The sequence below is a fragment of the Arachis hypogaea genome, chromosome 2, assembly GCF_003086295.3.
Source record: "Arachis hypogaea cultivar Tifrunner chromosome 2, arahy.Tifrunner.gnm2.J5K5, whole genome shotgun sequence".
Taxonomy (NCBI): Eukaryota; Viridiplantae; Streptophyta; class Magnoliopsida; order Fabales; family Fabaceae; genus Arachis; species Arachis hypogaea.
This window is the reverse complement of record NC_092037.1, coordinates 11,031,870-11,058,649: the sequence shown is the minus strand read 5'-3', so window position 1 is coordinate 11,058,649 and position 26,780 is coordinate 11,031,870. Positions and strand designations below refer to the sequence as shown.

General features: G+C 36.3%; 1 protein-coding gene and 1 pseudogene across 1 annotated transcript; both read right to left on the bottom strand.

Annotated features, from left to right (window-relative positions):
• Nucleotides 1-660: 660 nt before the first annotated feature.
• LOC112737356 (pentatricopeptide repeat-containing protein At3g63370, chloroplastic-like) lies at nucleotides 661-7,294 on the bottom strand. Its single transcript, XM_025787226.3, has 4 exons — nucleotides 3,962-7,294; nucleotides 2,712-2,824; nucleotides 2,565-2,593; nucleotides 661-1,004 (listed from the first exon to the last, which is right to left on the bottom strand). The coding sequence occupies exon 1, from the start codon at nucleotides 7,205-7,207 to the stop codon at nucleotides 4,271-4,273; it is 2,937 nt and encodes a 978-aa protein (XP_025643011.1). The 5' UTR covers nucleotides 7,208-7,294; the 3' UTR covers nucleotides 661-1,004; nucleotides 2,565-2,593; nucleotides 2,712-2,824; nucleotides 3,962-4,270.
• Nucleotides 7,295-7,849: 555 nt separating this feature from the next.
• Nucleotides 7,850-25,919, bottom strand: LOC112737350 (protein SPIRRIG-like; annotated as a pseudogene).
• Between the last annotated feature and the right edge of the window lie 861 nt (nucleotides 25,920-26,780).

Here is a 26,780-nt window from a genome sequence, read left to right as displayed (position 1 = left end):
TCTATAAAGTTTACTTTTTCTTTTATAAAAATGTAGGTACATCTTAAAATTAATTATATATTTATGTATAAATATATATTATTTAATTTATTTTTAATATATATTTTATATAAATAATTAATTGAATGACTAATTTTTTTATTTGTTTTTTAAGATATTGTTTAGAAGAAAGATAGAAACTGAGAGACTGAAAGATAAAAATTGAAATAAATCTAAATACACTGAAATAAATCTTAATATTGTATTTAGTGTAAAGTGGATTAAAATAAAAATCAAATTTTAATTTAATTCGTACAAAGGTGAAATTAGAATTAATTAATTGAAATAGAAATATTTTAGGTATAAAATATTATTAAAATTAATTTCTGTTTTCAAAAGTTTTAATTCCTTGTATTTTCACTTTTTGAAGTACTAAAATTTAAAAAATAGAGACTGAAATTTTAATACTAATTTATAAAATAATAAATATAATATTAAATCCCAATCTTTCTGTTTTTGTCTCAATATCTCAAAACAAACACTACATAAAATACTTATTATAAAGAATTAAATCATGGTAAAATTTTTATAACTTTTTATACTATTTTTAATATTTATTTCACTAAGATATTACTAGAAACATTATTTCAAAACACTTTTGGCAACATTATATCATGTTCACAAGGTGATATATTTTTTGACTTGATATGTCTATATTAACACAATAGATAGGAATATATATAGCTTGTAAGTTTTATACAAAAATTAGATGGGATAATTTTGCAATAGAATTCACATCATATTGTATGAAATGATTTAATAGTAGAAAGAGAACAAAAAATGAGTATAATTTACCGTTATAAAATTTGGTCACGGACAGACATTCGTAAATGTGAGAAAAGGTTTGATATTTATGATGATATCCCACTGAGGGATCTCTGCATGCGTTGTAAAATTTGGACAGCTAAGTTCTGTGAATTCTGATTCTGATTCAAACCTCTCTGTCTCTGTATAGCCTCATAGACCTGTAACGTATGGACAATCCAATTAATTATCCAGTTGGCTTTCTTCCATATGCCTATTCTTTTTTCATCTTTCAAATTAATTTTAATTTCGTTTTTAAATTATATTCTGTCACTTAGTTTAGTCTATTCATAATAAGCAAGATGCTATATGCACTACAAATCAAATACTAAATTAGTTATATACTTATAAATATTAATTAGGTATATATATAAAAAGAAACATTAAATTAAATTAGAATTAGAATTTTAAGAATAGTTGGACTTTGAAGCTTTAGTCCGTCCTTGTATTTTATTTATATCTAGACTCCTTTCCTTTATTTAATAGTGTATTATTTTGTGCTCCTTAGTGTTACACAGCTATCTAACTATGAAAGATAAAAGTACAACTAGTCTGGTCAGCATTGTAAATGTAAAGAGCAAAGTTCTGAAAATTAAACCGGTGACCAAACTCGTAAGGATAAAAGTTTTAAAAGTTTAAAAATTTAATTAAGGTTCAACTAAAATTGAATTTGATATAATAAAATGATATATTTATATATAAAATATATAATTTTTTTTAAAAAATTATTTATATTTTATTATTTTAAATTAGTTAACCACTATAAATATTTTTATTTTTATTTTTTAGCACTTAGGTGTTTACACCTCAAAAGGGCAAAAGCATATGAGCCCATATGCCGTGTGACTATGTAAGATTCCCTTTTTTTAAAAAAAAAAATTGATCTCTAATAATTTTTGCATAAGATAATCCTATTTATTTTTATTATTATTTTTTATTACATTTAAAATTTCAAATTATGTAATTAAAAAATAGCAAGTGATGGGTGGGGGGGGGTATCATAATAATATCTATATATAAAATATAAATAAGAAATTTTTAATTAAAAATATAAAAATAATATATTTCTACATAACTACATTTTAAATTATAGTTTAAAGAATAAAATGTTATTATCACAGGAAAATTTATCATAAACTAAAAAAAAAAATTGAGTGAACAACTTATGAAAAATCTGATATGATCAAGACATTAGTCATATAGTGGAGTATGCTGCTAAATTTATTTGGTACATTATGCTCTGTACGTTGATGCTCTTTGTTTATTTGCTTTTGTTTTACCCTTCATTCTCATATTCATATGTATTCCTTTGTACCATAACTACCTCTACCTGAGACTTCATGTAAAGTGGCCCCATAGTTGGCCCTTTTTGTTCAGTCTATTAATACAAAAATAATATACTTGAGGAAAAGAAAAATTTTCAATAATATATAAAGTACCCCTATTGTGTGCCTAAAAATTTTGGATGTAATATTTGTACCAGAGTTCAAAAAAAAAGAAAAAGGGAGAAATTTTCCTATGTAATTTCTATATTCATTTCCTACGTTTCTTTTTTATTTTTTTTTAAGATTTTCTAAAGGTAAAATTGAAATTATTGATGATATAAAGTCTTTTTCTTTATTTCTATTTTTTCTTGTTTTTCTTACCAAATATTGAAAATACAAAAAATGGAAAGAAACAAAATAGCAATAAAATAGAAACTACATTTTTATTTTGCTTACCTTTATTGAAAGTACTATATTGTATTGTCCTGTGAAATGTGAAATAAAAAACAAGCACATAATGAGAAGCAATTCCATTGCAATGAAGTTGCTGGACTATTTGAGGAAAGGATCATAAAATCAGAGTTCAAAAAATTGGTTGCATACCATAACATTCAAGCTCTATTTGGTGTGACAGGTTCTTACATGCCCTTTGGAAGGTTGAGGAAAAGGATCACTGGTCCCCATATCAGAGTTTCCTTGCAAATGGTGATTTCAATCTGTGTGACAGACATTAAGATAAAGTTTAGGACCACTTTCAAAATGCAACATAACAAAATGTAATAGTTTATCACTGAACACAGCTTCAATAAATTGTTTGCATATAGGACAAGAGCAATGGAAATTAAATAGGATTTACTGTTACATTAAATAACCAGTGAATTAAAAATTGTGTGCTTGGTAACAGGTTGAGCACAGTTAGTATTGAATATGGGGAGGGGCCAGCCGGCCGGGTTGGGCGGGGCCGGGTGGAAGTGGAAAAGTGATTTTTCAGCTTTTGTTTGCCTTTGGTTGCTCACTCCCATCTTCTAAAATTGATTGTGAGAAGTGATCATAATCAACTTTGCAAGAACAACTAACATAGATTATGTTCAGTCAATTATGCAGAATTAATTTTACCTAGAATCAAACAACACACAACCCTTCAATCTAATGTTCTTTCTCTTAAGCATTTTTTATTTGAACACAAAACCTTTTTGTTTACCACAATCTTTTTAGTCAGGTTGAATTAAAACCAAGTTTGTGTGCGTGAAATTAAGACTAATAGGACTAACATGTTGAATTAAAACAGCACAAAACCTTTAATCTAATCTTTTTAGTCAATATGAATTGGTTCTCTAAGTTCATTCTTCCATCTATTCCTATACCTAGCAAAACATGCTTCCTTTCACAAATAGGACTAATATAATAGAAGAAATCAGGATTGTACATCATTATAAATTCATAACATGATTCTCTAAAAAGCTCCTACGATACTCCCTTTTTTCTCTCATTTTTAAATTTGGTATTCTATCAGGATACATACATTGATCCAATCATATTCAGTAACAAAATAAGAGAGAACAAAGGGAGTACTTTATAAATAACAGGTACAATAAATTCTCTTTCAGCAAATAAATTTATGTCCTGCTCACTATTCAATTTTTTTAGTTTCATAAACAAATTGAGTTGAGGCATAGTGCATCTTTCTTAACGGATATACCAAAGGAATGAGAGATCTTGATATATAACTCAAAAAAAAAAGAAATCTATTATTAGCTTTAGCTAGAAGTTACAGATTCATGAAAAAAATATTCCAAGCAATAAAAATGAATATAGGGAATGTGATTGAACATAAAAAAATTAAACAGACTTACATCTGTGGACTTTTCTGTGCACTACTATTTGAAGCAAGGACAGCAATCTCTTGCAAGTGAAGTTCTTACTTCAACATGTCAGCTGATTCTTGTCCAATGTCCACTTACAACAAGCCAATAAACAGGAAGACAATTTACCGTTCTCTGCATGGCTTTCATGTAATTCCAAACGACTAACTCGGCGCAATTTAGCATGAAATTCTGTAACTGTCTGGACCCAATCACAGGCGCCCGTCATCATTTTTTATCTATCCAGTACCAATTCTGAAAGAGTAGTGTCCTATAATCCGTTTCAACATATAATCGAATTTACCAGAAATCTCGGCATGAGCATAGTCCTCTTTCAAAATGATGAAACCTGTTGGCATCCCTTACAACAAGGGGTCGTTGACAGATTTCAGATGCTATCTTAAAGAATGTATGACAATCATCACAGATACGAAGATTCTTTGTGATCCGAATAGGAGTACCATTTGGGGTAACAAGTAGACCATAACTAAGTGCTAATCTTTCACTGTGTCGATACAGCATCTGAGTTTTCTCTTCCTCACTAACATTGTGGAATACGAACTTAGTTTGAGCCCTGTAGCCTCCTTTTTCCTCTAAAAGTTTAGTAATCTGAGCTAGTTTTAGATAAATTTCATCGGATTTTGGGTGAGACTTGTCTCTTGCCATGAAGGTGTGGATCTTATTTTCAGCCTCAATCCAACTGCATCCAGGTTTCTTTTTCAATCCACTTCCTTTCATTCTCAATCTCACTTCTTCTACATCATTCCATCTTCCATCAACTGCAAAGATGTTTGATATCAGTACATAATTTCCTGAATTGTCCATATCCGATTGTAAGAGATTCTTTGCAGCAAGCTCTCCTAATTCTTTATTAGAATGAATACGGCAAGCACCAAGAAGAGAGCACCAAACTTCAGAAGAAGGTGGGACAGGCATGTTTCTCACAAATTCGTAAGCCTCTTCTAGCGAATTGGAACGGCCGAGGAGATCAACCAGACAAGCATAATGCTCTTGCCAGGGCTCTAACAGATATTCATGTTTCATCACATCAAAAAACTTCTTACCTTCAGCTATCAACCCTGAATGGCTGCACGCATGTAATAAAGCCAAGAAGGTTATATGATCAGGAACAACATTTTCATCAATCATTTTCTTGAACAAATTAATGGCCTCATTTCCGCGTCCATGCATTCCACTTGCACTAATCATAGAAGTCCATAAAATTATGTCTCTGTTCTTTACAGAATTAAATATCTTTATTGAGTTCTCCACAGTTCCACAGCAAGCATACATGTCCACTAAGGAGCTAGCAATGGCTCCCTCCAGAACAAAATCTTTCCTAATAAGAAATCCATGAATCTCCTTCCCTTTATTCAATGAAGATAAACTAGCAGCTGCAGAAAGTGCACTGATGAGAGCAATGGAATCGGGTTGAATATTAGTTTCATTTAGAGAGTAAAAAATCTCCAGCGCCTCAATCGCAAGTCCATTACGAATGCAACAAGTAATCATACTTGTCCAAGACACAATATCTTTGGGTTCAATAGATTCAAAGACGCGTCGTGCGTAATCTATGTGCCCAACCTCTCCATATACATTGACAATGGCATTTTCCAGCAAAATATCAGCTAAACCACTTTTCAAAACATAACCATGAATTTCTTTGATTAAGTTTTTGGATTTCAAACCACTACAAGCCAACAAAATACTTCCAATCATCATGGGATCAGCGTTCACCCCTTCTAACTGAACCTTCCGAAACAAATTTAAAGCTTCAAGATGACATTCATTCTGAGAATAGCCAGCAATAATTGTTGTCCAAGAAATCAAGTCTTTTTCAGGCACACTTTCAAAAGCCCGGTTCATATATTTCACATAAGAACACTTAGCATACATATCTATCAAGGTGTTCCCTATCTGTATATCAGAATCCATTCCATTTCTTATTGCATACGCATGAACTTCCATGCCATTCAACAAATTCCCTGATCGACCTGATGCAGCAATCATACTTAGCACTGACACCTGGTCAGGTTTTTTTCCAGAATTCTGCATACCCCGGAAGTGGTTTAGAGCATCAGTATATAAATCATTTTGGACAAGACCAGAGAGCAGTGTATTCCAAGATATATTATCCTTGAAATGCATGTTTTTAAATACTCTCTCAGCATCCTCCATCTTCCCACATTTTGAATACATAGCAATTAAAGCATTGGCAACAAAGACATCAGAATAATGGTTAGCTTTCAAGATAACAGCATGAATCTCCCTGCCAAGTTTAACAAAGAATGGATTTTCACAGGCTTGAAGTGCTGCAACAAAAGTGTATGTATTACTAGCAACTCCAACCTCCTGCATTCTTCTATATAGTGATAATGCCTCTAAGGACCTACCTTCAGATACATGTGCTGAAATAAGAGAATTCCATGAAACGGGGTCATCTTTATCCTCCATATTACGAAACAAAGTTCTAGCACCATCGAGATCACCACACTTTGCATACATAGCAATAAGCGCATTACACACAAACACAGATGTACCGAATCCACACTTGAGAGCAAAGCCATGAATCTCATCCCCAAAATCGCGATCAGTGAGAGCACCACACGCTTTAAGCACACAAGGGAAAGTGAAAGCATCAGGCTCCACTCCAAGAACTCTCATCTCTCTATACAACTCAAGCGCCTTAACATGCTTCCCACTCGACACATAGGCACCTAACATAGCATTCCATGTGAAAACAGTTCTATCAGGCATTCTATCAAACACCTTCTCTGCATCAGAAAAGAAGCCACATTTCCCATACATATGCACAAGCTTTGTACCAAGGAACACAGAACCATACAACCCACAAATTTTAACCAAAAAGGCATGCACCTGTTGCCCTTGTAGCACAGCTTTTTCACTGCCACAAAGCTCAAGGACCATTGAAAAGGCCTCAGGGTGACTGAACTGAAATGAGAATGGATAAGTGAGAAAGAGGGTCATCAAGGATTGAAAAGCTTCTTTGAGAGTTGTGCGTTTGAAAGTGTGGCTCAGTGTAAGAGAAGAAGGGGTGGTGAGAGAAATGGATTTGGGAGAAGAGAAGTTTGGGATCACGGTAGCAACATGGTTCAGGCGAGGATTTTCACGAAAGGAGTGGTGAAAGTTGGAAGAGTGAAGGGTTGAAGTGGCCATGGGTGTGGTAAGGGTACAGGGGAGTAGGTGCAGTGCGCTGCACCTGAACAAAGGTCTCATGCAATACTTACAACAACGTAGTACGTGGTTGTGTGAAAAATGAAGACTCCACTTCTTTTGCTAGAAGCGCATCCATCATAGTACAAACCAACGCTAGCTTTAGTTATATAATAAACAAGTTATTCTCAAAGAAGACATAATGGACAAAATCAAGAATTTAATTCTCATGAGTTTAATTTCAGATAATTCACATAATAAATAAAAAAAAGTAATTATTTTTTATTGACCTGATATTATATAACAAAGTATATGTGTAAAACTGATAATGGATGAACTGAAGTGACATTGTATTATTCAAATATCCAATCATATATTATCTATTACAATTAGTTTTCATATTGTATATCAAAATTAAATTCCAAAATCAAATTTAACCAGAAGTGGTTATACCATCCCAACTTTTTCCTTAGTAGTAGAGATATCACAGCCCTATATGTTCACTGTGCAGGTTACGTAATGTGTACCAATATAATCTAAAGTAGAAAGCGATTTCAACATCTGAACAAGTTGACGATACAGGAAATTACAATTGCAAGTGATTTATTTTATTGTTGAGTCCCATGTTCAATCTTGAACGAACATGCCAAAGACTTTTTTTTCAAAGCAAAAATATGGAAAATATTTAGACAAAATATACAAAAATGACATGAAATTTTCTGAAGTTTTCCTTTAACTTTAACGGGGACCATTAACTAAAAGAAATGCCCCAGTGTCACTTGGAAAAAGAATTTCCGAGAATGGATTACGCTCGTGCCATCAGCAGTTCCACAACAGTATCACCATTTCAAAAATCACATTCCATTTCACAGACTCGCCTTTTACTATACAACTTAATTACACACTACAAAGCTGTTTCACATATTTACATCAAATTAACATAAAACTGTGGACTTCTCTAAAAAAAGAAAAAATAAAATCAAAATATGCTCTGCCAGCCACCGAAAATACAAGAATACCCACCGGGATCAACTCTGCTTCCTCCTGTTTCCACATACCCATCCATCTTTCTTTACAGATACTTCACCAATCAAGTGAAACAACGGCTCGGTGTTAGCCCTCTTCTATGTGCTGTGCGGTCTCATCTGTTCGCTGCCAACCTTGTTCGCGCTGTTTCGATCAGGCCATGCATTCTTCATTGGAACTTTCATGAATAATGAACACGAATCCATCTTTTGACAAATTGGGACCGACTCTACCCTCTCAACCCTATGTCAGGATTCAATGATCAAAGGCTGGCCCCAAAAGCTTAGAAGTCAAGACAACTATAATCATTTACCCATATCACCCCTGATTCAGTGAACCTCGCAGACTCTCTTCAGGTAGTGTCCAGGAAAACAAATGCCCGCCGGAATCTCCACTCAATAATTGTTTCAGGTCGGTTGTAAGGTGAAGGGCAGTGACTGGATGCTTATGGAACTTATGCACTTTCCGTAGAATCAACCTGTATTCTGGTTCTTTTCCACCAAGGTTTAACGCTCCCAATCCAGAAGAACCTGATTTAAGGGAGCTCTCGGGTTCACTGCAGTGAACCATTTGCCACACCTTGACAGCTCCACTCTGGTGACCTGTTGCATACCACTTTGTGTCTAGCCAATCTGAAAATGTACTGCTTGTCACCGAGAGAATAGAATCAGATGGCAGTTGTGATGTATTGATCAATGCCAGGCAATCACCATTGATACTCCAGACAGAGAGAAGAATACCAGCAGCTGCAACAATCTCTCCCGTCAAGTCATTGACAAAAACTGCAGAGATGGAGGCTGGGAATTCGGGAAGCTGCCGTATGAATGCCATGGAGCTGAGATCCCAAATAATAACAGTACAATCTTCTGATCCACTCACAATCAGCATGTAAGGCTGGCAAACTTGAAGACATGTGATTCTAGCTGTGTGTGCACAAAGGGGCTTCTCCAACTTCAAGCGTCGCACGAAACGGGGCCCAACCTCGCTAACTCTCCAAACATTAACTAACCCATCATCGGCCCCCGTGACCAGAATCTGACCATCATGGCTAACACCAGCACACTGAATTTGATTACCTCCATGCAAATTTTCGTGTGTCGAAAGAAGTCTGTCTTGTTCATAGCTCATAAATCTCAAGCTCCGATCAGGAAAACCCCAAGCAACATATTTGGTATATGTTCTTGGTTTAAGCAAATTGTTAGTTCCTGCAATGAGAATTTTATCATTAAAAGTAACAATTTGAGTGATAGGTGAAGAACTTTTGCGGATCTCATGTGGAACAAGGTGAGTGGAATGTTTAAGGGGATGGGGAGGAAGTTTTCTGTCTGTTCGCCTTTTCCCATGGGGCTTGAGGAATAGTTGCTTCGGAGTCTGCCCAAAATGATTAATTTGTGCTAAAATAGATGCTTTCATTGCAGGATCTGTAACTGCATCTATGTCCACACTCCCTTCATAGGTATAATGATAGAACACATTGACTGCATCCTCTGCAGCCTGTCCAATGTACAAGGGGGAAATACAAATTAGGAACAGAAGAGAAGAAACAACCAAAAGAAAAAAGAGGAAAAATCAAATTTAGGCATTGATTTTGAACTTACTAGCCGTGTCATCAAGAAATGTCAGTTTTACAACTGCCAATAAATTTTTAATAGCATGGGATTCAATTTCTACAAATTTTGGCTAATGATTTAATTAATAAGGGATAAATAGTAGTGATCAATAACTAAACTTCAATTATGACAAAGTTCAAATGCAGTTAATGATGTAAAATTGCACATTATGACAATCAAGCACCAATGCAAATAGAAGACTTTAAAACATCAAAAAACTGTTTCCTAACTCTACAAAACTAAAGGAAGCAAAGAGACTTCTTTTGTCATGGGAGTCCATGATTAGGAATCCCCACAAGTAAACAACCAGAGCCTTCAATAAATATGAATGCAGGGATCTAATTAGTGGCAATAGTTTGTAGAGTAGCTTTGACAACAAAAAGGGGAAAATTTAACAATGTAAAAAAGTAAGCTTCAGAAAATATAAGAGCCAGACAACATGGAGGTGCAAATATCTACAGAGATGCAATAAGACACCCACCTTCCCTCTTTGCTTATATCCAAAAATGAGGTCTATCCAGTGATGCAAATTTTCTGAGACATAGTCAGATTCAAGAGCTTGCCTATGCTTATTGATGAACTCTCTAGCACTACCTTTCGCCCATGGAGGTAATATAACATCCCCAACCTGAAAGATAGACAATAGTTGTTAAACACAGTAACTTCACCTGAATTTTGGCTTTCTTGATTATAGTCTATAGATACGGATAGGATAACTAAGTAAATATTGGCATTAGGACAACCTTCTCTCCAGACTGTTTCTCTCCCAAGTCAAGATTGAATCGATTCTCCAGGAACTCTGGCATGTAGAAAAACTCTGGAATCAGCTCTTTCACATCAGATGTGTTTCCTCTACCAGCAGCACTAAACCAAGTATCCCTTATACTGTTGAAAAGACGATCAGCATGGTCAAACTGGCCACCTTGAAGCTTTTGATTCTCTGCACTGAATGGAGGCAGGCGGAGAAGATAGAATAGGACAATTCCAGCACTAGAATAATGAGATCCATAATGAAACTTTGGGACCTCCGGATCATCCCAGCTCTCGTATCTAACAAAAAAAGACAATGTGTTACAAGAGGATCTACCGAAACAAATGCAACAGTTACAAATCTCCTTCCATATTATCATTACTATAACATTAAAAGCAGGAATAAATGTAATTTCCCACAAACGCAAAAATTGTTCTGCATCTCCACAGATATACATTTTGTCTGCATACCTCTATGAACTAAGAAAACAATCCCATATCAATGACTGCAAACAACACAATCATATATAACCAACGCAATAGAGAAACAGGAGAATACCATGACAGCACCCGTAGAAACCAACCTTTTTCTAAATTCTTCTTCACCTTCAGGTGTCTGACAGCCCATTGGTTTATCAAGCCTGCGAAATGTGCTAGGATTGGATAAATCAAGATTTTCACTCTCATAATCTGCAAGAACCCATGGAAAGACTGGGTACTGGGTAAGATCACTATATCCGCGTCCTGCCAAGGTGTTAAGATGCATGAGGTACTGAAAATTGCTTATTTCACCATTTTGCCACCTTTTCGAAAATGATTTTGCCATTATCTTAAAAAGTCGGCTACCCTCATTGCTTTCTTGTTTTGATGATCCTGAAATAGTTGTGTCCAGCCTGATACAATGCAGAATATCATGATCAGTGACAACAAAAAGCAGTAAATAAAATAACACGCACATAAAAGAAAGCGCATGAGAACCGAATTAACTAAGAATAAAGATGCATGGCAAAAAAACATTAAAGCATCTAAAGAACAGTATTGAGTTATTGTATATATTTGAAGTTCTCAACTGTTTTATGGATGACTCATCAACAAGAATGTAAAAGCATAAAAGCATTCAACCAAAGCTGATGGGATCAAAACTTACATGCTATTCCGAGGAAGATTCATGGCAACGAGATTTTTAAAGACTTCTTCTCTTTCCTTTTTGTGGAAAACCAAGAGATCATTACATCCATCCATGCTAAATATTTCTATAGCAACAGGACGAAGCTGGTAATCACGCTTCAGAATCTCATGAACACTGTCAAGCTTCCACATGCGCCAAGGGTGAGGTAAATTTCCAGTGCTATGTACTTTCTCCTTTCCCCATGCACCACCACTATATGCCCATGCCCTTCCCCCAACTAATGACTTAACTGCTGTCGTCCATGATGATGTTGATTTGGATTGGAAATCTGCACTACCAGTGACATCTTTCTTGACACCCAAAGCCTGATCAATGACCGACAGTTCATCTTCACATTCCTTCTCACAGAAGCAACCAGAATCATCAATATAGAAGTTTTCAATTACATACAAACAGAGTTCACCTATCAAGAATATACCATCATGCTTGTCAAGACCTACAACCCGTTCACAATTATATTTGAATCGTATTTTTTCAAATGGTTCCAGGAAAGGTCTGATTAGGTATTCCCCATTATCCTTCAGTTCTTTATCAGATTTATCATCAGAAACCTTGACATCATCAAGTTTCATGGAAGACGATTGCCATGCAGATCCCATGTCAGATCTTCCTTGCGTGCTTTCTTCTATTGGGACCGACATTGTACTAGACTTAGCACCAAGTTCAAGTGCAGAATGGAGGCTTGCTTCATTTATGCTACTGCCCTTGTCATCATTCCACTCATTCTTATCAGAAACTGCATCTTTGAGACTATCCAAATTATCAGAAAACGGTTCTTCAAACAGCTCACCATCAGGATCACTTTGTCTCCCACCATCAGCCAAAAGTTGAAAATAAGGTTTTGAATCTGATGCACCACCAGGACCATTTTCAAATTTTACTTTAGACAACTCTGATCCCTCCAATTCAAACTTCCCATCAAGGACACTCTGGATGGTATCAATTTTCAACGTGCTGCGCTCAAGTTTCTTCCGCATTCGATATGGACCTTCGATGGGGCAAAGCTGCCATTCTGGCTCTTCTGTCAAGGAGGATTTGTTCAGTGGGAATATCCCTCGTTCATGCACAAGTTGCTGCAGATGGCATTGCCACTCACTCTCTGCATGGAGAATCCATCCATACTTATCTTGCCTAACGACTCTCAACTCTGTGGACATTGTATCACGAACTGAATCCAATGCATATCTTCGCTCATTCACCTGCTCCCAGTGTCTTAAATCCAATTTTGCAGCTTCGCGAGCCTTTCTTCCCATTTCCCTTTTTCGACGACCTTCCATAGCTTTGATTCTTACTCCAGGAAACTTTGCTGATCCAGATATATACTGCACCCACATAATGCCAGCACACTGTTCCAATACTTTATTCACCATCTGTTCAGTAGTTTGATACCACTCAAAAAACTCAGGTAAACTTCTGGTCAATAATCTATCAAAACCACCATGAAGAACATCCAGCTGCTGCCCTTGATGAGGTTTGGAAACAAGTAGGTCTTCTAATGCAGCCCTCCTATGTACCAGAAGATACTTGAACACATCAATGGCAATATTCTGTACATTTTGCCTTTTATCACAGAGAAGCGATATCAAATTCACAGATAAACAGCAATTAAGATCTGTGTCAGTATTGCTGGGACAGAATATAATTCTTCTATGAGCAACCAATAATTGCAAGACTGTGCATATATCAATTCCAGAATCAACTTGAGAGGAAGTTGAGGACAATCTTTTTTTAGGTTCAGTGAGCAAACCCAACCGTGAAAGAAGATCATCTTCCCCTATACTCACTAAAAATGATGGGAGGAAGCAATATAATATCATTCGGTTAGTGTTCTTAAGAATTGAATGAATATAAGCCTCAAGTTGCTTACTTCCTCTTGAAATTGATAAGAGCCTCTTTCCACCAGGAGCAGCTTCTTCAATTCTACCATCTTTGTTTGCCAATTGCAACATTGACAACAAGAACTCAAGAGTTTTCAAAACCCCTGACGGCTGAGGAAAACCCCCCATGTATACACGATCGACTATCATCCAGCACAAAGCATCCAAATTTGAGGACCAGCGGATCTTGTCCAATTTTTTCTCATCCTCTTCATCATCACGCAACAGCCGCCTTTCAAGGAAATTTATAAATCTACTAAGGCACAGACCCTGGAAAACTAACACTGATTCATTATCAACATAGAGCGGAACACTTTCCAAGATGTTCTCAATGACCTGTGATGCTTTCACCTGCTCGGTCACAAAATCAGCAAGAACTTCTGCAATGAAATCTAACACAGCAGTAGCTCCTGCAGAACATGGACCACCTCCATATCCAGAATCATCTATATCCAAAAGAAGCTTTGAGGTTACAATGAAGTAAGCATTTGTGGCAGATGAACCTTGAGAACCAGACTTCAGGTCTGAAGGTGAATCAAACTCCCAAGCAGACATGGAAGAATCAAAAGAAGGTGTGGCTGTCAAAGGAGATTTAGCTTCATTAGTGCTTGTCGTTACACTACCCAGCCAAGATGTCAATGCAGCAACAGGTGATGAAGGTGCAACAGGAACTCTAGAACTGGACTTTTCTGAAAAAACAGGAGAATCTGGTACAGCAAAAGATGCCGAACTCTGGGATTCAGTTGGAGGGAGGATATCCGAATTGCCTTTGATACCCTGAAAGCTAAATTCATTTGCACTGGAAGTTGCAGAACCTTGATCAGCAACATCACCATCCAAGCTCTGAACAGTTTGGACACATTCATGGGCAGATTTATTTGACTCTGATGTCGATACAGTAACACCATTTTGTGGCTTCCCTCCAGATATAGGGTTCACTGGTGCTACCATATCATCAGAGCTAGTACTTACCTGTCCTTGTGGAAAGCTTCCAACACTGATGGAGGTTTTGGCAGACTGATCCTGATCCAGAGGCAAGCTAGAAAACGTATTTTGGGAACTGGACGTATCATCACAATCATTCAAGGTTTTCTCTTCTGTCATGGCAGAGAGTTCTTTAGCCATTTTAACAGCATGTGCCGCCCTGTAAGCACAAAAGGATTAGTTTGAAGAAGCTGACCTCTTTCAGTTTATGAAAGACCAAATGCAATAAAGTTATGTAAAGTCACCCTATGATTATAGGTAGAAAATTTAGGATAACTATACTAAAAAGATAAATTCATCTCAAAACAAACCTCACAGAGGAAAAGTACAGGTCAATACAGCTTTCAAGAAATTCTGCTCGTCTACAAACTGCAGTAAACGGGGGACACATCTTAGCCAGATCAACCATAAATCTAATAACCGAAGTTGCAGCAGCAGGAGCTGATGCCTCTCCACCCATTAGGCGGGCAGCATAAGTCTTGTGCATCAGAGCTTCCCCCTGAAGCTCACCAGCAATGTCAGAATTTCCCTCTACAAGCTCAGCCACAAGGCTTGCACCAACCTGTGAAAGATTACCAGTTTGGTGTGCAATCATTGACTGCATGCTTACTCGATCAAAAGCAGTTTTAGCCATAGCAATCACAGATTCCAACAATTCAACAAACTTCAGTTCCGTATAACTTCCATCACTTGGCATAAGGGCATGAAAATCCACCATGCGAACCTCTGGTAATCGAGGATAAACTGGCTTGCCAAATATCAAACAGAACAAAATATAATAAATATCTGGGGAATCATAGAAACTCGAGAGAACCCGAATCAAACCCTGATAACCTCCACTTGTGCGAAATTTAAGTGCAAATGTTGGAGAGGAAGTAAGACACACGCCAAGTAGAGTCATCACCCATCTCATACTTGTGGGATGAACTGCTTCATCAAGAAAATATGTAATTAGCTTAGACGAAACAAGTTTATGCCACTGCTCAAGCAACTCTTCAGATTTTATAGTGACTTGAAGATCAATAAGCATCTCTAGTAACATATTTCTAACAATTACATGCTTCCCCATTGACTCCCTCATTATTGGACTTTGTGGAACCAATCCTGGTGGATCAAATGTCATGATCACAAATCTAACCACATTTTCAAGCTCAGAAGATAGAAACCCATCTTCCAAAATGACACCAAGCAATACAACCAGTTTTTCTAGGACAGGAACTTCAACATCACCCCTTTGCAAAGTCACTAGTAAATGTTGGACAAGATTAATTCGACGCAAAATTGTAAGATTATGATTTCTGTACCAGTGCATGGACACTAAATTTTCAAGAAATCCAAGTAAAGAAATTTGTATTGAAACTGGGGCTGTTACCCATAGTGTCCAATCCAACAAGACATGTTCGACCATGTCCGCATTGGACAAAACAATGCAATTAGAAGTTTCAGCAGCAGTATAAGTATTCTCCAGCTCTGAAAGGTGGCTAAATGTATCCTTTGGCACAGAAAAATCATCCATGTCTCCATGAGATCCAACTGAAGAATTATCATCATGAAACTTTGACAAATAATGATCCTCAAGACTGGTATCCTGCACAGATCCAGGAGACAAAATGGTCTGAGTGGCTTCCAACTTCTTTGGTTCGGAAAAGGACGCCTCACAAGCAGCTATCTGAAAGAAGATCTCAAGAGATTGCATGTCAAATAATGCCATTCTGCGATGCAGAAAAAGAGCAAGTAGATGATAACCCCTATATGTTTGCATGTCCTTGAGATTCTGAGGGTTTTGATGAAGCACAAAAGCAAGCAAAGTAAGGGCCATATGCAACATATCCCTAGTTTTTGCAGCATCTACAAGGGCAAGGACAAGCTCCATCCCACCAATTGGACGGATAGTCTCTCCAATTAGACCTTGTTTACAAACATAAATATCTCCAAAGAGACGTCCAAAGCGTGGAATACCTGCAACCATAAAAAATGACCATAAGAAGACTCAGACTGGAACAGCACCTCAAATAGGTGAAAGAAAATGAAATCCAAAACTTTCCAAGTTTAGTCACACACCTCCAATGGGAGAAGCAGCTGCTGACATAGGATCAACCAGATTGAGCATTGAAAAGCTAGCTGACAATCGATTGAACTCTGTAGAAGTTCCATCAAATGCAAAAATAAGTTTCTTTCCTGAAAGCTGTAAGGAAAGGTTCCCAAGTCTGTCCAAATCCCAGACAATTCCACTCCCATCTGCCTTTAGATCTCCCTGTTTGTTGGAAGTATCAAGTCTTTGACCGGTAGCAGCCAAGGCAACATCAGCATCTAACGAATCTAATATGGCCATGCTACCACCACCACAGGCCTGGTTAGGCACAAATTGCAGAAGATCTGTGTCCTGAAAAAGCCCTCTATATCCTCTACCAAGTATATACATAAAACATATACAGCCTGGAGTGAGAACCTCCTCAAATAGATAGCAAGAGCGCATTTTCCACGTCAAGTCACTTACTCTAGCAACCCCAGCTGACGTCCCAATAGTGACATGCAATGGTTTACCTGGAGGGGACGGTGAATATCCTAACTTCCCAGTGTGTCTTAGCTTCCCATTAAGATAAACATAGGCAACACTTGCTTGGAAGAGCCCAGCAAGAGCATTTGGTTTGCTGTGAATGACTGCAAGGTGATGCCACCTTCCTTCTTCAAGTTCTAAACCAGAAAATGATAAGAAGGAAGAGCTGCTAGTGGAAAGAGTCAGAACACCATCCTCCTGGAGATAAAGTTCAGCATAGGTTGCATTTTCATTGCCAGTACCCCCAACAGAAAAGATCCTTAAAAAGTTCCGCTCATGCAATCCACCGGAGCCAGACCGCTTCTTTGGAACAGTAGATTTCAATGGGTCATTGTCTTTTGACTGTGATTTCAAAAAATTTTGAAATTGAAACCAACAAACGAAGGAATAACCAGCAGCTGGAGGCCATGATCTTTCCCCCAATGAAACCTGAATAGCAGCATGCCCAACCTTGCTCATATCCATCTCCACATAAGGTGCCAGAGAGAGTGTTTCTGAGGACATATCTTCCATCAAAATTAACCTTTCCATCATTTCAACAATTATATGACCTGTATTTTTCAGCTTCATTTGCAGAACATATCTGATGAGCGTACGAAGTTCAGATGCAGATAGCCTAATCAACAGAAACATTTAGTTATTCAAATTTAAACTAAGGCGCACATTAAATGGAACACAATCACTTTCAGTCAATAACAAAAAAAAGAGTATGAACCCTACCGATAAGAACCAAGGACTTCAACAATTTTCAATGCAAAAGAAAGCAATGAAGATGAACCCAGAAGAAAAGGGGTGATAGTCTCCAGCAAAAGTTCCACACAACCTATAGATAAGAGAGAGGGGGGGGAGGGGGACAAAAGTGCGTGAGCTTGTCAAGAGAGATGGGAAAACAAAAAACAAAAACAAAAAGGTGTAGTACATACCTACAGAGGTTAGGTTTTCCTGATTGAAGGGGCCAGCTCGAGCCAACTTTTCGATTAAGTCTAAAAGTTTTAATTGAACCATAGGAGTAAAATGCAATAAAGAACGGAGCAGAACTCTAACAGCACCAGCATTGTAAACTCTCTCTTTTTCAGGATTAATTGGACCTGACGCGGTCAATAAAAGATTACGAGATGACTCATCTATGGTGGCATTTGATTTAGTTGAACCTTCTGATGCTAAGAAAGGTGGAATCACTATTTCAAGGGCAAGTTCTAGCATCAACTGGATGACTTGCTTTTCATGCTCAACACAGAGTAAGCCAGACTCGCAAAGAAGATCAAAGAAAGTCTGTGAAGATATAATGGCATGCAACTTCATTCGATTAACAACGTTGTCCGAAACTCCAGCAATTACAAGACGCATCAAATATGTAAATACTTTAATGTAAACACTCAATAAAGATTGGTCCACGTCCCCACTTTCATTCTGGAATCCATGTAGTGTGGTAAGCAAAAGGGAAAAGCCTGTGGCTTCACCGAACACCTTCTGTGCAGAGCTATTAACTCCCAATACCCGCCATAGTGCACCCATAGTATCACATGTTGCGTCAAGGGAGAGCCGATATTGCAACCCCAAAGCACTAGTCACCATTCCACTTTTCAAAATTTCAACCAAAACACCTAATTCTTCAGGATGAGCCTGACAATAGACATTATAATCAGACGATCATCATGATGATTCACGTAAAGAGGAAAGAAAACAGCACTAAGAAATCTAATAGGCAGGATGCATCACAAGAAAAAAGAAATTGTGGAATTAAACCAACCTGAGAACTATCTTCAATTATAAGACATGTCAATATCCTGAGGACCCCAGGGCGATGTACATCAGAAGCCAGGAAAGGCAGGATGGTAGTCACACCATTAGCTGCGCGAAACGAAGCTTGATTAGTCTCGGCTTTCTTCAATAAAGATACCATGCAGTCCCAGGCAATAGCAATTGTAGCATCAGCATCAAAAATAGGGGACTTCCCGGTACCAGGTTCCGAAAGCCTAGGTGAAGAAATAATAGCATCCTTTTTGTCCAGATGTTTCTTGAAGCTGGTCGAGCTATTTTTTCTCTCCAACGGATGGAGGTTAACATTCTGTGCATCCAGACCCCAATGCCTGTGTTGCTTCAAATCATCTAACATAACTTCCAAAACACCAACTTCACGCAGAACTTTCTTGTACTGTTGATCAAAGGATAAGAGTTTTACAAAGAAAGAGAGTATTGTATGCTTCAAGTCTGATGTTATTGGCTGCTGCAACAAGCAGCAAAGTGAAAGTAACTCTTGCTCAGGAACACAATTGACAACAGTCACAGCATACTCGAGAATTTTCAAAATTATCTCTTGCAAAGATGAAGGAAAACCAGCCATGTTTAAAATTAAAAGTGGAACAGTTCGCAATTGCTGACACAATTTATAGTTTTCTATATGTCCTGAAAAATTTTGAACAGTCTATTTAATACTTCAGCCTGCAACTCCCGGCTACTTGCTTTGAGTAGAATATCTTGTAACATCTGGACTGCTTCCAGGTCCTTAATTTTATCAATGTCTTTCTCCCATAAATCATCACCAAGCCAATCCATCGATGATGTGCGACTTCTGTTATGAGGCCCACCCTTGTTCTTAGAACCCTTTCCTCCAGAATGTGGAGACTCAATTGGCCCGGTTTGGGCTAGACTAACAAGAACATCTAGCAATCTAGATAATGTGGGTGAAAGATATTGAATGGAGTCATCGAAATTTTCTCTTCTGCAATCTTGGGAACCATCTGTAGCACCATCCTGTTCATCAGATGTGTTGGAATGAATAGACTGAAAGCCCTGGTTTTTTTTCAAGTTGGACAGAGTGAGAGCAAATTGAACAAGGAATTGATATCCATGCGCATTATGTATATCCTCACGAAGTCTGACACTGCCGGCATCTGTAAAATAAATATAACAAATCAAAACTACCCAAACAGTAGATGGGGACAATAATGCTGTCAATTTTTTCTAGCAGTGAAGTAATATGTGCAGTCAATGATTATGCCGTCTATCAGAAACTCGTACTTCCTCTTTGGTTTTGGTAACTCGGAAGAATTGATTAGGAAATTACCAGTTCTATGCGACAATTCCACACACTTAAGTAACAAGTCGACAATCCCTACAGTATAGGCGGCATCACCGCAATCGGGATCAAAATCTTTCACAGCCAATAAAAGAACCTTTATCTGCATGACAAAAAGATATATCACATAAGATAAATTTCAACAAAACAAAATGAATACTTGAGGTAATAAATCATAATCAGTACAATATCCTACGATTGTACTGCTTAAAAGGTGCAAACACTAACGACCTCAGCATTATACAATATAGCCAGTGGCAAGCAACAAAGGTACAAATACATGATAGTTTATAATGATACTGTACATGTATATTTTATCAAGATGTTAAATTATTTGAGCTCATTATAGTTTTACTGTGTACAGCAACTTCCTAAGATGTTTGGAACTGTAGTAAGTTAAGCACAGGAAAATTTCAGCACTGATATATAGTAATTTCATGGGTATGGTTACAAAGAATGTAGAAATAATGAAATATATAGTATTGGTTGCTGAAGAGATGCTTGCAATTTACATGAGTTTTAAATGGGTCAATTGAATAGTACACAGATAATATCTTGAGTAAATCGGCCCATTGCCTTGTCTTTTCTTTGAAGAATATCCAAACAGATCAACAAAATCAAATTAACAACACAAGAAATCCAACTTCATGGAACTTGTTTATAATATATTAGCATATCCACCTAAACAAAAAATTAGACGTTAGTAACTCCTGCATTGTGTTCTGATGGTTTCTCCCAGGTACTTCCCTTAAGCTATGTTCAGAAGAGCCTGTTGTGAATATTTTTTCCTTTAAATAACAGATCTGCCTTTCTAATACAGAATGGACAATGTTTCCTTTATGAAACATGCATTATATTTCATGTATAGGTAATTACGCAGCTCAAGGTCCACAATATGATTATCATATGAGAAGCTGTGAATGCTTTGTTTTTCTATTCACTTGGCATAAAATGACAAGGGGAAGAAACGAGGAGATCTTTTCTCACAATATTCAAATACGACAGCTACATCAATCCACCCCTTGTGCCAATTTCCAATAGTAAGAAAATAAGTTTCCAACGTTGGAGGCTCAATCAATAATCTAGGCTATTGCTGGTGACCACTGGCTTGTACAGTAAAGTTTAACAGCTGAAAAAATATATACATAACTACAACATACAACAAAAGGTATCATATCTATCTAGTGACACAAGTTATTTGACAATAGAGTAGGGAGAAAAAGGAATCAAACTAACAACATACCAGATGATGCTTGCGGATGTATTTGGCCGTACTTCCATTGTCATTGCCCAAAAGTAGACCAAGTATCTAAAATTATAAAAGCACCAAAACTGTGAGGCAATCAATCATCAGATGCAGAAAACCAGCTCAAACTACTCACATAAACAGTATTTACATCATTTGTCACTATTTTGACCATAGAAGCATGCATTTCACGTACCTGCATGGCATGTCTATGAAGTTGTATACTGTGCAGTGGAACAAGTCCTTCCTTATAACGAGAGAAAACAATCAAAGATCCCTTGGCAACCATTTGAAAAAGTAACTCAAGTGACTCATCCTCAATCAAACTTTGTGCAGCTGATGGATGGCTTGCCAGGGCTTTCATGATATGCACAACACTAGCCTCTACCTACATAAAGCAAACTAGTTTAAAATGCAAATATAGGAATTGGAAAATTCCAGTTATAAACTGATAACCAATTCGAGTATTTTATGCTCAATGCTCTATGGATACGGAAAGGAACTGCTATACGAACTACTGCAATACAGTGATTATGCCTTGTGCTACAATTGCCATTAGAATTTAGTGCCCAAATCATTGTTCAATATTTTCAAATTAACAAAGGCTGCTAGGCCTAAGTTTGTCACACACAAGAAAAATTCAAATCTTTAAAACATGATTAGATGCCACCCACTGGTGCATTGAAACACAAAAACACGCATAAAATATACATAGTACGGAGAGAAAGGAACCTCAAGTCGGCGCCCTTCCCCAATATCACCATTATGATCTTTTTGCAATACCAACTGCTCTTCATCATCAATAGCAGTATTTGCTCGTTGACTGGTTACATCAGGATTTAGAAGGGCATTTAGAACATGAATGAGACAGCAAAATATCCCAGAATCAAGTAGAGATTGTTTGTCAATAGGCTGCAGAAAAATGCACACACAAAAACTCCACTTAATGCTTATGAAGAATCAAGGAATTTACAACGATGGAAACACAAAATCTTTCACAAAATCTTTCGAGAAGCATACTCCAGACACAAGGATTTCAACTGAAGCTAATAAATTTGCTCCTGGACTGATGTCATCCTGCAAAGAATGGTATCACTGTAAATTCACAAAAGGATGTACAGCTTTAAAAAAGGGCAATTTCGAGAGAGAAATGTTCAAGAGATACCTTTTTGCCTTCAGAGAAGAAGTTCAAAACTTGAGCAACATCCAGTGATCTTGATTTGCTGCTTATTTTTAACTTTTCTATATCTGTTACAAATGCTCTTCCAACAACGAAAGAGAATATGTGTGTCTCAACTAACCTGTTTGCCATCAATGTAATAAAAAATCACTTAACAAAATCCCACCAGCAACATGTATAACATTTTATCTTTCGGAACAGTAAATCTTCAGGAAGGAAACACCAATCCACCTTTTTTTTCCAAAAATCTTCAGAAAGAATAACTATAACTATATAAACCATATGATTATTTTATGACAATGACATCTCTAGACCTGCTTGTGGTTATAAGAGACGATTTTTCGACCAAAAAAACCATACATGTCTGTATGATATTTTTACTCTCTTGGACCACACATATATCAACCACCAGTTAAAAGTTCATTAATTGCCATCATTGTAAGTTACAGCAAATTTAAGTATTGGCATTTTTGCCTTCAGCAATCCTTATCAATACAAAGCACTTGGAAAAGAAAAGTCAAGCATATAAGAAGCATTTACTGCACCACACAAACTGGATAGTAAATAAATGAAGCAATATGTTGCAATTTCCAACAGACAATTGTATTTACAAAACAAGGAATGCGATTACTGGAGTACAAAACATTTGCCCTAATGCTTAATCACACCAAAAATGTTGCATATAAAGTAAGGCATCCATGAATAAGTATGGAATGAAGATAAGGAGAAATAGTGTCTTTACATGGTAACTAACTGAGCTACATTAGCATGCTGCTTTACTAATTTACAAAAGGCATCTATACTCAAAATCAAGGACGCTTCCTTTTCCTGCAAGCAAATGACAAAGCATAAGCAACTGATAATTTACCATAATGAACAATTCAAGGTCAAATATGAATGAGACCACCAGAAACCTAAGAAGCAATAAAGAGAAAGAACCTTCTCAGAGCTGGATGACCGAAACTCTTCCCAAAATCTCTTGAAGTCCAATTCCAGTTCATGTTTATCCCTGATTTAAAGCTAGAAAAGGTCATAATCATATGTAACATTAAAAGTGAAGCATGTGATGTAATAATTTAAAATTGAAAATAAAAAATAAAAAGCTTGAGAATCAGTTCTCACCAAATATTATACATCAATTACAAGAATTTGAAATTAGAGGCACTAAATGAAAGAACACGAGTTCATATCTTATTCTTTAAACTTAGACTCAACAATAAACCAACATGAGACATGTTCCAAAATATGCTCCCATGTGACAATGATTAATGAATGGATGTGCAAAACTAACTGTAAATGTGCTTTCATTTATATAACCATTGGCTAATTTTAAACTTTCTATTGATAAATATGAGCATCTGGTGGCTCGGAGCTAAATGTCATAAACAGCTAAATGTGCAGATCAGCCTATGTGATTGCAATTTAAAAAATTGATTCTCTAATTGAGCTACTGATGAACTATCACGCAGTTAAGTTTCCAACTTTCTATTACTGAAATTTAATACGATGCCATTTGCACCATGCATCATCACAAACTAGAACACTACTATTTATAGTATTTAGTGAAAATCAGCCAAGGAAATGAAATTAGTTGTACTGTATGTACTTCCCTACAAGATAACAATTTTAGTAACCATGTTGACAAATCAAAAACTAATAGTAAAACAAACACTAGCAATCTCGCGGAAATCTAAATTATTCAAGAGACATACACACACGCACACATGCACACAAAGATAACTGCCATGGTTTTAAGAACAAACGAGACTCTGCTTTCTCTACCCAGCAATAACCCTTTGGCTTAAACTAAGCTAACAAAACTTCTTACAGCTTAGAATTGACAACTCAAGTCAATGGCAGAAAATAGAAAGCAAAGTTAATAAAGGATCTTGGAAATAATCTGATAACCCATCATACTTCCCACAAAATACCAATTACAGAAGTAAACTGTCTGAATAAAGTTTTCGAGGAAAGGTAAATCCACACGTCTCTCTCCTTTCCCTTCCATTCTTCACAAGCAAAACTCGAAGCCAATGTAATAGCCAAGCTCAAATCCTCCCACTCAAACAACAGAATACAATTTCCATTGCTTAAACTCAACCAACCAACTACTAGCACATCAGAATCATACTTATTTTCAACTCAAAATAGCTCATAATCAAATGCATTTTAATCAAACTTCACACTGAGAGAGATTTAGCCAAAAACTATATTTAACACACAAAAAAATAAAATAAAATAAGAAGTGAAGTATCAATCCTCTAGCCTGACTAAAACAAAGCATTCCTTAACTAATTATTCAAAGATTTACATTAAGTAAAATAGTGCTAAAAGAAGAATGTTGATGCGGAACAAACCTGGAAGGAGAGAGAGGAGAGATTTGCGAAGCTGAGAAGGCATTGTGGTTAGGAGAAGACGAAGGAAGAGATGTAGGGGAAGAAGCAGAAGGAAAAGAAGCGGAAGCTGAAGCTGAAGCTGAAGAAGAAGAAACAGAGGGCGGCGATTGAGTGAAGCCAACCTTCTCTCTGAAGTCCTTAAGCAACGTCCCCCATTTCATCGTTCTCCTACCTCTCGATCCTTCAAACACATCAACAACACAGTTAATTTCAACAGATCCACAACAACAACATGAAAAAAGGAAGAAAATCTGCGATTATTACAGCTCCGAATGCGTTCAACCGTGCCGATTCAAAAAATAAAAATGGCAGGGAAGGTTCAGCGCCAACCGAGATCCGCCACCACCACCACCAGATTGCGATTCGAAATACCTCCAGATTCGTGAAAAAATTGAAAGTTCTTCGCGGCGTTTTTTTTTCTTTCTTTTTCTTTGTTCGTTCTTCTCTTCCCTAATTTTTTACTATCATTTTAAATTTTTTTCTGGTTTCTTTCTTCTTCGTCGTCGTCGTCGTTGAGGTCTTCGATCAATCTAGCTTCCTCTAATTTCTCGGAAAATGTTTCGCAGCCCTAGAAAGCGGAGGGAGAAGAGAAGAAGAGAGCTAAAAACGAAACGGTGTTTTTTTTTTCTTTTTTTTCTTTTGTGAGAGGTACTGATGTTTGTTCGTTTGTTGAGAGAGAAAATAATTAAATTGGAAAAAAAGAAAAAAGAAAATAGGAAGAAGAAGAAGAAGAAAAATAAAGTAAAAAAGGAAAATGGAGAATTTTTTGGAAAAAAAAAATTAAAATTGTTGCGGGGACGGCCTCTTTATTTTCTTTTTCTTCAACCTATTTCGCTTTTGTGTTTTGCTGATGGTATTTATATGTGCAAGTTAGTGTGCGTGTTTTTTTTTTCTGGTACAGTTTTTCTTGTTCTCTTTTCACTCCCTTTGTCCATGTCAGCATAGGGTCCACGAATTGGAGGGATCCACGTGGAAGCCCGTGATTGAAGGGAGCAAACGTGAAAGCCTCTTCTCTCTCACTTTGTTGGCGTCTTTGGTCTGCATGAGATTTGGTCTTCAAAGATTATAATATTAAGTTTGACATTTGATTTGTGGCCTGTCCCATGTTGTTGATTTGCACTTTCCTCTTTAATTTAAGAATTTAATTTTCATATTAATATAAAATAATTTTATACCTTAATAAAAATAGTTATCTTTTATGTTTATCATGTAAATAGTCTTTAAAAAACAAATATAAATTAATAAATATGTAATAAGTTTTATACTATTAATTAATTATTATATTAAATTTTTAAAATATTACTAACTAATTAATTCATTCTTCTATTACATTCTGTCAAGAATTTATAAATCTACCATTTCAATCATTAAATACTTACATGGTAATTTTTTTTCTTATGGAGCTATAAATTTATTATAAAGTTTTTCAAAAATATAACTGTCATATTACTCTTATTAATTAAGTAATATTAAAGATTATCATTTATTGGGAACTATTTTGTGAGCTAGACCAATAATAATAATAATAATGCAATGACATTTTTTTTCTTATTTAAGGCTTATCTCATTTTCTTTATTTATAAGTTTCTCTAGGATATATAATTATACATGTTTGATAGAAATATTTTTTGAAGTTTTTTTATAATATTTTTTAGTCTGATAAATTAAAAATTAATTTATTATAAATCGAAATTTCATTTAAAAATTTATTATTGACCAATAAATTACTACATATACAAAAC

What these genes read in the sequence shown, in the direction of transcription:
- LOC112737356 (XM_025787226.3), bottom strand. Translation starts at nt 7,207, where the DNA reads ATGAGACCTTTGTTCAGGTGCAGCGCACTGCACCTACTCCCCTGTACC.